Here is a 15878-nt window from a genome sequence, read left to right on the forward strand (position 1 = left end):
TGGCGTTGGTGGGGGGCGAGTACATAATATGGCCCCTCATTTCCAAGCTATGCTCACATGACATTAGCTATGGCATCACCTTTGCCTGCACTCGGTCTCCCCTCTGACCTTACGTGAACGGAAGATGCAAAGGTGACAGCAGACAGTGATGTATGTAAAATTACAGATAAACTCTTTCTTCAGAACCCAGGAACACATTCAAATGAACTTTACTGTTCTTGTATTGAGGCTCATTTCATTGTTATTATTTATTTGCCAGTGGCTCTATCAGTTTTCTCCTGCACTATGTGTTGTTATTGCTCTTGGCAATAAACTTGGAGAGAATACAAGTGACGTAGAACAGCAGTGAACATTAAAGTAGGCTGAGACAGTCTCTGTGTGAAAACTTTAGGATTAGCGGTGAGGCATGATCATGCAGGCGCAAGCAGAAGGTGGGGAGGTTTCATGGGCGTCCTGGACAGTGGGAGGGTGGTGCAGTTTGCAGGTGTGCTGGGAGGGATTAGACCCTGTTTACCCCCTGTTTACCCATGTCCAAAGTCAGCAGCTCTAGCCACTAGGCCACATCGCCTCGTCTACTTTTATTGACCCCAACCTCTCGTCTCCATCTTGGAAAGGATTGCAAGTAATTGTTCTCCAGTAAAAAAAAAAAAAGAAAATTTGTTTCATAACATGTAAAATGCATATTTCGTTATTTTGAAGAATATTTTTTGCATAGTATGGAAACTTTAATGGTAAGAAGCACGGAGTGGCTCTGCATAAGTAAATGTCCAGTTGAATTAATGGTTTCACTTTTCTGGAGCAGCACAGTGCGCACACTGTTTGACTTGTGTGCCAAGATTCCAAATATCTCCTGAAGGCGCCCCTTGTGCGCCGTCATATTCCTCGAGTCCGGTTTAAGCGTTTCTGTGGGAAAAGGTGTTTTCCGGACATGTCTCGAAAGTTCATTTCAAACAGGTATCTCAAATCTGAAGTAAAGCGCTTCCCCCACCTCTCGGATAAATATTAACTTTTACTTTTTTTTGTCCTGGTGGTTTGTGGCGGCCACGCCCACCCTTAACTATAATTTTAATGTCATTTATATATCAGTGTAATTTAACGGTATGCGGTTGTCCTGTATACAGGTCAGTAAGGATCTCTGTCCTGAAGCAAATGCATTTGCAGCTTGTGACTTTTAAGGAGTAGCTTGCACTTGTTTTTTATGTTCTCAACTATACCTTTTCAGTCCTTGACTGGCCCCTCACAGTATTCTTCCTCAGTGTCCTTCTCTCTTGAATTATCCTCTTAGTTTTAAGGAGCCTGAATCCTCAGTGCAGGGTAGGATGCCAAGCGTACTCCAGCACTGTCTCTTTCCTCTCAGTGCATAGTGTTAATTCATCCTGACGGTTCAAGTGTTAATTCATTCTGACAGTTCAGGTCCCAAGCCTGTCTGATGAATTACAGGGTGAGACCCATTTGTTCGCATCCATGATCCGTTCATATCCACTGTGTGCACATTCAGACTTACTTCTGTACATACTGTGGATCTGCCCATAAGCGCCTCGCGCCCTTGCATGCCTTTCTGGCTACTAGTGTTGCTCTAAGAGACATTGGGGGTATCTGTCGCACATTTTTGCCTTTCTTGGCACAACGAAGTTGGGGAGCTTGTGTGTGTGTGAGAGGCAAGGTGTGGCCCCTGTACACCCCCAGTGGCGTAACACAGGCCCCCGCATCCCCCACGGTGCGGGGGGGGTCCCAAGCTGAAGGGGGCCCCCTCTGCACAGTAGTCAGGCCTGGAAGCTCCGGATTTAATCCGAAGCGAGGGCCCCTCCATGTACCTTGCAGGGAGGCCCCTCAACTTACGTTACGCCAGTGTACATCTCCCTATCCACGACTGCTGCACTTGTGCTATGCCAACCAGGGATAGTTGAAACTGTTCACAGGATGGCAGTGAGAGGCTGTGACCCAGCTCCTCTCAAATTGCTCAGTATTTCATGTGCTGCAGTCTTTTACATGATGGCGATGAGAGGTTAGAGGCGAGGGGCAGCTAAAGCACCCGTAATTGATGTCTCATCCAGCACAGTGACCATTTTCTGGAGGAGCTTCCACAGTAATGGTCATGTTCATTTTGCTCCATGCTAATTGGTTGGTGGTAAAGATTTGGAGCTGAAAGTTTTGATATTTTCACTTTTGAAGCAGAGGAGCATTGCCTTTATTTACCAGCACATGCAGCTCTTGACCAGTCCCTGGTGTGATGTGTCATTACCAACAGAGTCCTATAAAGTAAAAAAACAAGCATTTGCAATGCAATAGATCTCACATTTTTGAGAGTTTAAGCTATTAGTATTGTAAATGACAATTCCTTTTATTTATTTGTTTAAAAAAACAACACATAAATAAAAGGCATTGTAATTTAAAATCCTAATAGCTCACAATCTCGCAAATGCGAGACCTATTGCATTGCAAATGCTTGTTTAAATGGGGCCTCAAAACGGGTCTCTATCGGGCTCTGTTTTGTGCCCTGGCACAGGCGGTCCCTTTTCCCCCCGCGCTGCAATGACAGCAGGCACATGGGTGTGCCCATGCTCACACTGCTCACTTCTCACTAGTGGAGAAGTTACGGCATTATGTCATGCCAGGTGAGCGTTGTAGGGGGTAGGGAAATCCTTTAAAGAATCATTTTCTCTCTGGATTTCCCTTCTCTTTTTGAAACTCAGGAGCAGCAACATTGTCGTGGTGTCACCAGGGCTTTAAGTAGAAGCTTTTTCAATTATTATATACAAGCAATAGTTGCTGCTTATTTATCTTATGCAACGAACAACCATTGACAGAGCCAATAGTCCTGACTTGTAGGTAAGATATTACTTGTTGGATCATATATCTGGATGCATTGACATAAGTCAATTAAATCTAAATTGTTTTATTCCCAGACTTTTCACTTTTAGGGAACCTCATAGGTGGTTTACTTTAAAATAACATATCAATGGCACTTTCTAAAGTGCAGCTCTTGTGATCCTTATTTAAATAATACACTGTGTGTGTGAGATAACAGAGCAGACCATAATATTGCTGGTCTTCGATTAAAAACTTGCTCAAGGATAGGTTTACTGTACAATCATCTCAGAATGAATATAGGTCTTGGAGTACAGGTCACTAGATAAAATCCACCAGTGACAAGTCTTAACTGTGTAAAAAAAGGGCTGGAGGTAAGAATAATGGGGCATTGGTTAGATCACTATCTAAAAATGTTTCAGTGGTACCCGTAGGGCTAAAATATGAGGGTACAGGAGCCGATAGTAGTATGTAGCAAGCTGCAGATCCCTATATAATAACCGATACAGAGCTGCCATGTGGCCACGTCAAGTTTAGTACCTTCATCCGGCACACACATTTTTAGTCAACAGCAGTGTTTTAAAGGAAGTGGGGAGAAGTGGAAGAACTCACTATCCCAGAGTACCAGTTTGCTTCCGACAAGTGCAGGTAGTCTCCCATTAAAGTATTGTACCTTTGCTGGGAAGCATTGTTACTCTTCCAAGTCAAAACAAAGAAGTGTATGTACTCAGTACCTGCCCATTTAGAGAACTGGCCAACAGAGATTTGTATCTTGACCTTTTCAGGTTGTGCTTTACCTACAACACTGAAACAGAAACAAAGTCCCAGACAGCAACTGATATAATAAAAAAGCAATGACATGCATGACACAGGCCACCCACCTCAGCAACTATGCACCTTAAGTGGAAAGCTCCTGATTTTAAGGCAAGACATGGAGGCTAACATTACGCAGCATCCTTCATTGCTCCCATTCGCTGTACGTTAGCCCCTGTTTCTTTAATATAATCCTGATTTTCTAATCACCAAGTATTCCTTGCATAAATATTAATACTTTTAATCATTTTCTCATGCCCCAATCCTGAAACACACAGCAGTCTACATTACTTACAAGACAGAAATTCACCTCGTTTGTGTTCCAAAATGATGGCCTGGGCACTACATAACTCCACACACCATGGGTAGCATTTAAAAATATTGCGTCTGAAATACGGAAAAAACAACAGCTGGTTGCATTGGGGTAGCCCATGGCCATAAGCATCAGCAGATGGAGTGCCAGGCCTGAACATTAACATCAGCACTAAAGGCTGCGTGTCCTGTGCTGACTCTGGTGTCAGCCACCACCCGAGGCGGAAGTAGAGAGCAGCGAGGGTCAGGCAGAGTGTAACGTGTCACACAAGATATACAGGGTGGCCAAGCTGTCAGCGCAGCTACACCAACCCCTTCGACCCACCCCATGGGCACCCTAGACTTGGCATTACGTTTAAGTGGCGGAGGAAGGAACAAGGCAGCTTTATCACCAGGATGGGTGCGCATGAATATTGGGCACAGGGTGGCACGCAGCAGGCTTGCACGGCTGTTAGTGACTGTCTTGGCGAGAGTTCAGGGATCCCCTAACCATATACCCGGGCGAAGGCGGCACTCACCCCCTTTCTCGCCGATAGCGGGCTGCAGCTTGGCGGCTCCGATCACCAAGACGATGCCGAGAATGAACCATTCCTTGCGGGCACGTTCCAGTAGGCCCATGTTGCCGGTGATCAGAAACGGACTGTCCCAAGAGTCACAAACGGAAGGGGGCGGCGGCCGTGCCTAAAGCCGCTCTCATCTCAGCTGCTCCGGCTGGGGATCCGGGAGCGGAGACCAGGCTCCAGCGGTCGCCGCCATCGTTTACCGCACACCACTGATAAGCGACGCAGAAGAATCCAACTGAATGAAAGTGGGAGCGGCTCGGCGCCTCCTACACAAAGACACCCGCGGTTCGACAGCAGATCCTCTCTGAGCTGTCGCCCTGTCCCAGCTAGCTATCTCTTGCCCCCCAGTGCTATAAAAGCCCAATTGGGTCCTTGTAGATCCGTGCCCTCATCACTATTTCTTCAACATGAATCGACACACAGTGTGTCGCCGTATTGATCGGCGCCGCTCTTTGGTGGAGTAAGGCAGCACTCTGCGCGTGGTATACGCCCCCTTCGAGCGTGACGTGTACCTTTCACAGCGCTGCCTCGTTCACGTACAGCTTTAGTCACAGGTATGGGAACGGTGGGAGAGAGGTTCTACGTGTCCTAAGGACAGTACCAAGAACTGCGCCCCGCACCTGCACTCTCGTTTAGCTGCAATCTAGAAACCTCATCCGGCACATCCATCCCGTCCTCGTCAATGACTCTAGGAACACTACTGCTGCCAGTGACTAGAGGGGGGCGAGGCAGCAAATACAAAGAGAGCTGGAGTAACGATCAGGAACTCCAATTAAGTTAAAAGAAGAGGTTCTTCTTTATTGGTTACCTCGAACATCGCCTAGGCATGAAGAAGTATCGCTGCCTCAAGTATATCTGCAAGTAAGATTCTACACATGCACATATATAATAAGAACACTCAGGCGCGCAACACCCATTAGGCTCACCGGGCTGCAGCCCCCCCCCCCCCCCCCCCCCACGTCATGTGTGTCAGCCCGGCTGAGACAGCCTCGCGTCCGTCTAATTGCAGCCGGACCCGAGTACTTCACAGATCTTTAAAAGACCATTTACTCGTTAATGAGGCTTTTGTTGCGTATTCGCCCCTTCTTACAGCCACTCTGCCTATGGCTGGAAGACTTAGCCCCCCCGCCCGAAATCTTTTTCAGCTCCCCCACCCCGAAATTTGGCTCTAGTTGTCCGCCTGAGAACACTGTAATTCTGGTTCCTAAATTCTGAATGACCAGAATGATTCTACATTCTACACGTAGATAAATACCCAACTATACTCATTACTACACATCCCCCCCACTTACAAAAAACAAAACAAAATAAAAGAAAACAACTGAAACTAGAACAAAATTAGCAAATACTAAGACAGTTATAATAGTATTGCACATTAATAGTACTCATCATATATAAAATCTTCAAGTCGCTTTGGTTTCATAATGCTCCTACCAAAAGTACTAACCTTTCTACCATCACTAACACCATGAAGACACCACACACCTGTGAACAGTGAACACCCATGGTCCTTACTAATTGTATCCACCCCCAGTTCATTTCTAGTGAACACCTCAGCCGATATGTCACTCTGACCATTTTCCCTCCGAAAACTCGAATTGGTATTAGCCAGATCTGAAGTAGAACTTCTACTACCTCTTTCAGGATGAACATTTATCCACCAGTAATTATGTTACATTTTCTGGTGAGAACACCTAAATTTGTGAATATCAGTGTTCTTGACCAGGGACAAACAACTCATATGACAAACACCGCCATCAGTTAATTTTACAGTATTCATTACCTTAATAATCTGGATGGGAACACTAAATTTGTTTTTTCCTTTAGCCACTGTCCTGTTGGACTTTACACAAACCCATTGACCTACATTCTGTTTAACATCACGTACACCGTGTTTCTCATCAAAGTACTTTTTGTTCTTTTGCTGAGATGTTAAAATAAATTTCCTGATTTCTTCAGCATTCCACTCAACTTGTTTGCCTCTATCCATCCATCCTGGATTAACCTTTGAATGTGCTATGCGACCTCTCATCATGCCAAAAGGACTCTCACCAACAGTCATGAACAGTTACTCTGTACGTCCATACAATTTTCCTCAATTCACAATCTAAGTTTTTCCTGCATTGATTTGCTAACTGCAACACACCTTTAATAATACGGTTGACCCTTTTCACTGAACCATTCTCCCTGGGATGATAAAGCGCAGTAAAACTTAGTGAAATTCCTGCAAAATCAAGAAATTCCTTCATCTCAGCAGACTTGAACTGAACTCCATTATCTGTTAGTATGGTTTTAGGAAAGCCTTCACGCAGAAATATGCCATCCAGAAATTTGTTTACATTACCAGTATCCACCTTATTGACCACTTCCAGTTCAATCCATTTCGAAAACAAATCTACCAACACGAGAATATATCTTTGTGACCCATCACTCCACACAACAGGTCCCATGATGTCCAAAGCCACATCTTCCCAACCTAAAGAGCTCAAAGGCGGGTTAAGTGTTTTTTGGGACTTATCAGAGCTCTCACAATCCATACAAGACATCACAAATCTCTCAGTTTCAATATCAATCTTGGGCCACCAATACAACGATTTGATATTCCTTTTGGTTCGTATTATACCAACATGACCTTCATTGCATAGAGAAATAATTTTGCTGCTTAAATTACGTGGAGGAATGACTTTGTCACCTCTTACCACAAACATGTCTTCAATGCCTAACTCATCCCTGACGTCCCAAAACGCTTTCAACTCTCCAAGAAGTTCAGATTTAACACATCCCCATCCATTCTCAATTTTTATTTTGACTAGTTATAGAATTTCATCCTCCTCCTGCGCTTTCTCCCATTCCTCTTTTTGCAAGCCCTTGATTTCATTCTTTGAGAATATTCCAGCAACATATACATAATTCCATGGACTCTCATCCACTTCTCTAAGAGGTAGAGACATTCTACTAAAAAAATCAGCTGTGACATTCTTTTTTCCTGGAACGTATTGTACTTCATAAATGAAATCCTGCAGATGCATTGAGAGTCTAGCAATCCTTGCAGACGCTCTGGACAAAACCCTCAGTAGTGAGCAGTTTAGTAAAAGGCTTATGATCAGTACTTACAGTAAACCTTCTTCCCCACAAAAATTTGCGAAAGTGCTCCAGAGCCCACACACAGGCAATGTCTCCCTCTCGATCACAAAATACTTTTCTTCAGTGGGAGAAAGCGACCTAGAAGCAAATGCTATCACAATTACTCCCCCATGGTGGCCTTTCTGAGTGAGCACACCACCCAAACCCTTGCCACTGGCATCTGTGGTAACAAAGGTTGCAGCAGTGGGATTGAAAGCTTGTAACCTGGTAGCTTTACTGATAGCACACTTGGGGGCCGATTAGGATGTCCGCCCGCCACCCAAGCGGTGCAGGGACCGGCCGCCAGTGATGCGGCAGTCCCGCACCTGCAATTAGGATGACACCGCCACAGTGGCGGTGGCATCCTCCATTCCCAGCATTGTGGCGGGCGGTGCTCATAGCACCGTCCGCCACAGTGCTGGGAATGCATTGTGTGCATTGTCATGCTCAAGGTGACAGGCACCGCGAGGTGCCTGCCACCATGTCCTTGGCAATGCAGGGGGGTACCATAGGTACCCCCCATGTGCACCCCCCAATACCCTGGGGGCCCGCAACAGGCCCCCAAAAGCAGACTCCGTATGGCTTTCCATAGCGGGGTCTCCGCCATGGAAAGCCATGCACCGCTGCCCATGCTAATATGGATGGCAGTGTCTGCTAGACACTGCCACCATATATAGCCCCTTTTCCGGCCGGTCACCTGCGTGACCGGCGAAAAAACGGCAGACGGTCTTTCTGTCCGCCGGGGTCCCCCCTGCCATACTAATATGGCGGGTGGAAATGGGTGGCAGGCGGGGAAGGATTTAGGGTGGACCGCCACCGCCATGCGGGCGGTGGCGATCCGCCCTACATCCTAATCGACCCCTTGATGTCTGAAAAGGCATTTTGATATATACTGGTCAACTCAAACTTGCACATATTCTTTAACAAAGCTCGCATTTCATGAGTTCTCTATGAAAAACTTTCAACAAATTTTGAGTAGAATTCTGCCAGGCCCAAAAACGAGAGGAGCTCATCTTTGTTCTTGGGAGAAGGATCTGTGTTGATCGCTTCCACAAGTTTCTCCTTAGGTTTAATACCCTTGTCACTAATTTCATGTCCGAAATAAGTGACGTTCCTTTCAGCAAATTTACATTTAACATTTCAGCAGTCAGCCCTTTCTTCCAAAGGATGTTAAGTACTCTCCTCAAGATTGCATCATGGTGCTTTCTAGTTTGACCCATGATCAAAATGTCATCCTGAAAGAATGTTACTTCCTTTATATCACCAAAAAGTTCTGCCATGAGTCTTTGAAAGACGGCTGCAGCAGACGCTAAACCAAACGGCATGTGCCTGAATTGGTAACACGCAAAGTGTTGTGCAAAAGGCCGTTAGATGTTTACATTTTTTATCTTACACTATTTGATGATAACCGACAGATAAGTCTAATGTAGAAAACCACTTAGGATTCCTTGTTAAGGTTAACATCTCATCAATACGTGGCAAGGGAAACTGATCCACAATAATGTTATTGTTAAGCCCTCTCAAGTCCACACATAAACGCACTTTGCCATTAGCACGTCTAGCCACCACCAAAGAAGAAACCCGTTTTGAGGCTTCTATCGGCTCTATAAGGCCAGCATCCAACAATTTTTTTAACTCCAGCTTTACTTTATCTCTTACAATGAAAGAAATGTTATGTGCTTTGTGGATTTTAGGCGTGGCATTTTGTTTTAATCTAAATACATGAGTGAACCCTTTCAGTTTTCCAGTTTTGCCATTGAAAACGGCCAGAAATTCTTGCAAGACCCAGTTCTTAGTGTCTTCCCCCTTGCATGCCACAAGCACTTGTGCTGGAGCGGGTAGTATAACATTTTGTATACCCCCCCATTCTGCATGTTTATATTAATCTGAATAATCAATTAATTGTAATATTATTAATCTGTTTGAAGTGATAACTCACCAACTATAATAACAAGAGAATTATACGTGGGAATTGCACTTTGCATGGCTATAATAATTGTGAATTAACTTGTGTACGCATATTAATAGTAGAAAATTAGAATATTATATGTTATATGTTGCTTTAAGTGATGTATTTGTGATTTGTGCTTTATTCAGTGAGTATAAACCGCTCTGAGTGTTGCTTCTGCTAGATAAATACACACACATATGGGTATTAGTAAGGGGAAAACATTTTATTAGTCTATTCCATGTTTTAATTACGTTTTTCTGTTTCTTTTGCTTAAGTTGACCATTTCGGCCTATACAAGATGGCTGAACGAGACGTTAAACGTGACTGCCCTGACAACACAAGGTTCTTGGTGAAGTGCGCATGCGTCACCGCCAGCAACAGTGGCCTGGACCTGACCCCGGGAGAACATGTACCCTCCAAGGTCATTCCGGGAACCCATCCAAGACTAAAAGACAATGCTCAATTTAAAAGCCGGAACAATCAAGTTTGATGACTTCATCATTCAACACCCTGAGAACTGTTCATCACAAGTCGAAATCGACCAATGAGAACTCTCTAAACCCATTCTTGTTACATTTTTGTTATTATTTTCATTATAAAAGTAGGTAGGGAATTGAACTAAAAAAGCTCGCTCTTCTTGACGAACTCGATTTCCTGACGTTATGCTGACGGAGAGGACGGTGACACTGCTGAACAGCTGTTATCCTGAATCTATGAGAGACTGAATTGCGGCCTAACTTTGCTGAATAAATTCTCTTTGACTGACTGACTTAGAGGACTACTTAGCCAGAATAAATAAATATGATGCTCTGAAATGCTGATGATGATGATTTCTAACGTTTCTTGCAATTTTCTTAGATAAAGAATAATTGATTAATTGACAAATGTGTTGTGTCGATTATTTAAGGAAAGATTAAAAGGAAGTAATAGAGCAAAGGTAGACGAGTAAATCATCAATTACCAATTCAACTAGATGATCTATCTCTGTATGGGAGGGACATCTTAGGTTTAATGTCAATGTGTTTAGGGTAAGGTAAAGGTATTCCTCTCATGTCAGCGTTGTGAAACGTATTTTCCCTCAGAAAACAGGTCAACCGAGAGTAAGTGGAGGAGTGTGGCTCAATGGTTAGAGCGGCAGACCCTGAAGCAGAGTTCTGGCCCGGGACCAGGGTTCGATTCCCACCTCGGCAGGGTTCGGGCTCAATTTCCTCGGACCTGTCTATTCTCGCCTCGGTGCCTATTCTAATCACGGGCCCCACGCTGCAACTCTGGGCAATAGCTTGCTTAGCCTCCACACCGGCCCCAACAGCGCTAAGGATGCCTGGCTTCACCCTGGGGGTGCCCAGGAGTGGACACTTCACAGGGAAAGCCAGGAGGGGTTCCACAGCGGTATGAGTATCAGCGCCAGGAAACCGCAAAAGGCGACACCGCAAGGTGGCTGTCTGGTGACAGTGCGCTCTATAAGTACCTTGACATTTACATTTACATTTAAGTATATTGGTGTTATGGGCCCCACCAATGAACGTATGTGAGTGAATTGGATGTCGAGGTAGTTGGTCTGTGCCTAAGGGGGAAATTTGACGTTCCGCGCTGCATCACTTGTTCGGGGCAATTAGGATACAGAATGATTTTTAACTTGCTCTTGTCTTTCCAGCCCAAAACTGAAGGTCCTTCCCAGCTACATACAAATTACATAAGGCATACCTACCTTTGAACCTAAAAACCAGTTGCCTTAGACCAATAACATTGTTTTTTTCTCCTGCATAATTCTCAGGACTAATATCTAAAGGTTCTAATTGAGCCCCCCCTACACCAATGAAATATTTTAAGATGCACTCTCTGCAATGATGGTGTAGGGGGATCCAGAATCCGCTGATACTTGCAACAACACCCCACCAAAGAAACATAGCAAAGAGGCTTATTACCATCTTCTCCTGAAATTTTCAACATTTTCTTTTTTCAGCTGTACCTTATGTTACCATCATCACAACTTTCACCAGAACTAGAAAGCTCTTCATCACTTTCTTTTATGCATGCAACTTTACCCTTCCATTTCTTTTTCCCTTTACACTTACAGGCCCGAGCAAAAGGCCCAATTAAACCGCATTTAATACATTTAGCAGACCTAGCAAGACATTTGTCAAAGCGAGCTGAATGTGCAGAGCTGCCACATCGGTAACAAGCATAATTAGGGTTTATAGTGTTTTCAAAACAATCACTTCTCTTATGATCTTTTTTACTGTTATGCTGAGCAGGATTATAAGAAACATTTTTTCCTTCAGAAATCTTATTAACTGAATATCCGCCATCTGTTTTCTCTTGCGCTAATGTTACTTTTGCGCAGCGATCTGACAATTCAGCTTTCTTCACAATTGCCATAACATCTTTAAGACTAGAATCTCCATCTACCCATAACCTATCTTGAATAGATTTGTTTTTTGTATACAATTTAATTTGATCTCTCACAAGATCACCATGAAGGTTCACAAATTTACAAGTAATGGCCAACTTTTTAAACTCAGAAACATAGTCCTCAATAGACTTGCTTTTCTTGCTTTCTCTGGAAAAAAGCATGTCTCATCACAGCTACCAAACGGTTGGTGAGAAATGTTCATCCAAATCCATTAAAGCTATTTTAAAAACATCCATGTCATCAGGTCTTTCGTGCTTTTGCAGATGATTATACATTCTCAATCCTTCTGGGCCCAAGCAGTACATCAAAATCCTTTTTTTTTTCCTTCCGGTGAAAAGGAACCACTGCAATCCTCCAAATTGGCTATATAATTTAAGAAATACTCCTTCTATTCATCCCATTATATAATAGGATCACCAGGCGATGGTAAAAACTCCTTATGTGAATATAAGTTAAAAGTTGAATTGCTCCTTTGTGGTTCTTCAGGAGTAGACATGTTTAGATGCCCAAAACAGATTAAAATAAACAAGGACTGTACGATCAAGCAATAGAAAGTGAATGTACTTACAAGAAGTCTTTGTATTACAATCTGTAACTTCTGACCATTTCTTCTTGACTCGTTCTGTATATTACCTTTTTCTTAAAAGATAAAAAAAAACTTATTTTTCCGACCGTAATCAGGCGATGACTAACCTGTGCTCTATGGTATTCAAAATGGAGGCATGTCAGAGTTAGGACCCTGCGTGCGTACGCAAAGCTATGACGTTGAATCTGGAGTGCAGAGAAGGAACGCCGTGTGCGTACAGCGGATGTCAAACTTGTCATCCACGCACAAAAGAATCAAGCAGGAATGTAGGTTCACGCAGAGTGACGGGAGCATGTCGGTGAGATCAAACGCGCCCGCTCCACTTGATGATTTGCCGTTACGCCGATAACTCACTGAAGGTAATGGTAATATCCTCCGAAAAGGTAGAAATTGCCTCCTTGAGTCAGGAAACAGTCGATCCAACATTCACCCAAAAACAGAATAAAAGACAGTTTCACTCCGAGGGTAGGGGGAGTAAGGCGTCAACTGCAGAGGTCAACATACGCATAGATTCCTGAAATAAACTCTGTGGGTCCACGAGGCTGCCAAGTTCGTCACCAAATTCCTGAAGTAACAACCAGGAAATCCAATTAAGTTAAAAGAAGATTCTTCTTTATTGGCAACCTCGAACATCGCCTAGGTATGAAGAAGTATCACTGCCACATGTACATCTGCCAGTAACATTCTACACATGCAAATATATAATAAGAACACTCTATAGTTCTGGTTCTAAATTCTACATGACCAGAATGATTCTACATTCTACATATAGCTGAATACCCAACTATGCTCATCACTACAAGAGCCTAGCCAGGGGTCTGGCTTGCCCTTAAGAGCACAAGCTAAGTCATCAAAAGATTAAGCATGTATACCACCAGGCTACAAATGTCATGAAAAATTTAGATAAAGGGAAAATGCTTATTTTCTACACATCATAGCCTGGGCGTCTGGCTTTGCCTTGAGAGCCAAAGTACTAGCCAAGTCATCAAAAGATTCAGCATATATGTATACCAGGCAACAAATGTCATGAACAATTAAATAAAGGGAAAATGCTTATTTTCTACATATCCTAGCGTCTCAACTAAGTACATACGTATATATCACTTAATTCGGTCACAGATACGTCCTCCTCCAATGCCTCTCTACCCTGTTGGGTGATATATGCTACCTCTATAGTGGCGAGGAGATCTGCTGCCATTGACGCTTGCGAAGCTTGCGAAGCTTGCGGAATTCCGTATACCTTCTCATAATGGGCCGCAAAGGCGTCAGCTATGCTTTGTGGATCAGTAATCAGATCATTGTTGGGCCCCTTTACTGCTCGGACCCATCTCGCAGACAGTTCCTTACGTTCCAACCATGCAAGTAGTTTACCCGTACGCTCACCCTGCTCATAAATCCGATGATGGGTCGCCAGGGACCGCCTTGTGGCGTCTTCTAGGAGCAGCTGTCTATAGTCCTGCCTTTTGATATTGAGACGGTGTTGGGCGTCAGGATCAGGGCCACGAGAGATGGCCCCCTCTAGGCGCAAGATATCAATTTCCAGTTCGACCATCCTCCGGTTACGCACGGCTCTGTGACCCACCATCAGAGACAAAGCCCTTCCCTTGATCACCGCACCGTAAGCACCCCATAGTGTCACCGCAGATTTCACTGATCCCACATTTAGTTCAAAATAAAAATCAGTGTCTTGCCGCAGGTTGTCTCTAATATGTGGGATCTTTAATGCCCAAGGTTGTATCCTGATTGGGCCAGGCTGTTTATCGCGTTGGGCACCGAAAACTGTCAGCACAGGGGAATGATCAGAAACTCCCCGCGCCAAGCAAGTCGAGCCAGTAAAGTCCTGTATGTCTTGGGCATGAGTAAACAGATAGTCAATCCGTGATTGACTGCCATGGACACCGGATTGGAACGTAAAGTGTGTGTTGTGGGGATGCGACCATCGCCATATGTCTACCATTCCTAAAGCGTTGGTAAAATCACAGAGTTGAGAGCTATGTGTCGGGTCACTTCTGGGCGGGGAGCGGTCAACTGAGACATCCATCGTCAGGTTAAAGTCATCTCTCATTACCAATGATCCTACTGGCAGATTCAACAGCAACGCCCCCACATCCGTCAATGTTGGGTGTTGCAGTCCGGACGGGGCAGATACAGAAATTACATTGAGAACTCTACCCTCCCATGTTCCGGTACATGCAGCATATCTGCCCAGCGGATCTGTCCAGGTGTTTTGTATCACGTATGGGCAGCCTTTACGGAAGAGAACCCCCACACCTTGGGACCCCGTAGTGAAGCCCAAATGTGCCACAATGCAGTACCCCTTTCTATTCAGGGCCATGCAGGAGTTTCCTATCAGATGAGATTCTTCGACCAGTACTATATCAAATGCATGACGATGGATATACTGTACCACAATGCCTCTTTTAATTTTATCCCCCAACCCGTTGACGTTCCAAGTGGTCAGTTTAAGTCCTGGACCCTTCCCCATTAGCTTTGAACAGTAGTACAATGTTTACCACAAATGGTCTGGTACCCTCTGCGCCTTCAATTGCCCCCTCAGGCTCGTCCCCTAGGCAGCTACTCTGTAGTACAATGCCCTGTGATAGCTCGTCCGAAACTTGGATTCTGATGCTAACGAAGATGTACACATGCCAAATGTAATTTCTTCCTGCTGAAAAGAACCAAAAACCCCAAACCCCCCAACAAAGCAAACCCAACCCCACCCACCCCACTAAATTCTCACCCCCCTCCCTGCCTCTCTGCACAACGGGCCTAGAACTGCCCACCACCCCCAACATGCAGTGCGCCTGTCGCCCACCCATAAACAACTTCAGGGAACGTGAGCTACCCCACTCCCAAAGCACGTATACAGAAGCGATAAACGTTGTCCCCCCTGGCCCGACCCCCCCGAGTTAAAGCATAATCAGGAGGCCCGATGTGACCCCCATCTATTATCCGGTGGTGTCCCTGGGTGATCCCAGGTGTGTGTGCGGTCCCACCAAAGAGACAACTATAGAACAACTGTAAATGATAAACTGCATACAGCGCAAAACCTTAAGTGGCCCATTGGGACTCCGGGCCGATCCCTGAGGCCCCGGCACAGCACAATACAATAACATCAGGACCCCTCCCAGACCAACCAGCCCAAGCAGCAGTCATTATACTGTTGCAGGGATTCTGCTTATACACAGAACTATGCGTAGAACCCCAGGACCTCAGTGAATTGTGGTGTACCAGAAACTCACCTCAGAACCCAGAACCCAGTATCCGGCGAGCATAAGTGTCCAATTCGTTATCCGAGATTCGGCTCAG

The 15878-nt window shown here is 44.8% G+C and overlaps 1 protein-coding gene across 1 annotated transcript in view; it reads right to left on the minus strand.

Moving 5' to 3' along the window:
- Positions 1–4995, minus strand: part of SLC10A7 (solute carrier family 10 member 7) — a 781895-nt gene extending 776900 nt beyond the window's left edge. Inside the window, exon 1 of the mRNA XM_085641628.1 lies at positions 4452–4995. Within this exon, the coding sequence (XP_085497754.1) occupies positions 4452–4551 (100 nt within the window). The 5' untranslated portion in view covers positions 4552–4995. The remainder of the gene's footprint in view (positions 1–4451) is intronic.
- Between the last annotated feature and the right edge of the window lie 10883 nt (positions 4996–15878).

This window comes from Triturus cristatus, chromosome 2_2, assembly GCF_964204655.1.
Source record: "Triturus cristatus chromosome 2_2, aTriCri1.1, whole genome shotgun sequence".
Classification (NCBI taxonomy): domain Eukaryota; kingdom Metazoa; phylum Chordata; class Amphibia; order Caudata; family Salamandridae; genus Triturus; species Triturus cristatus.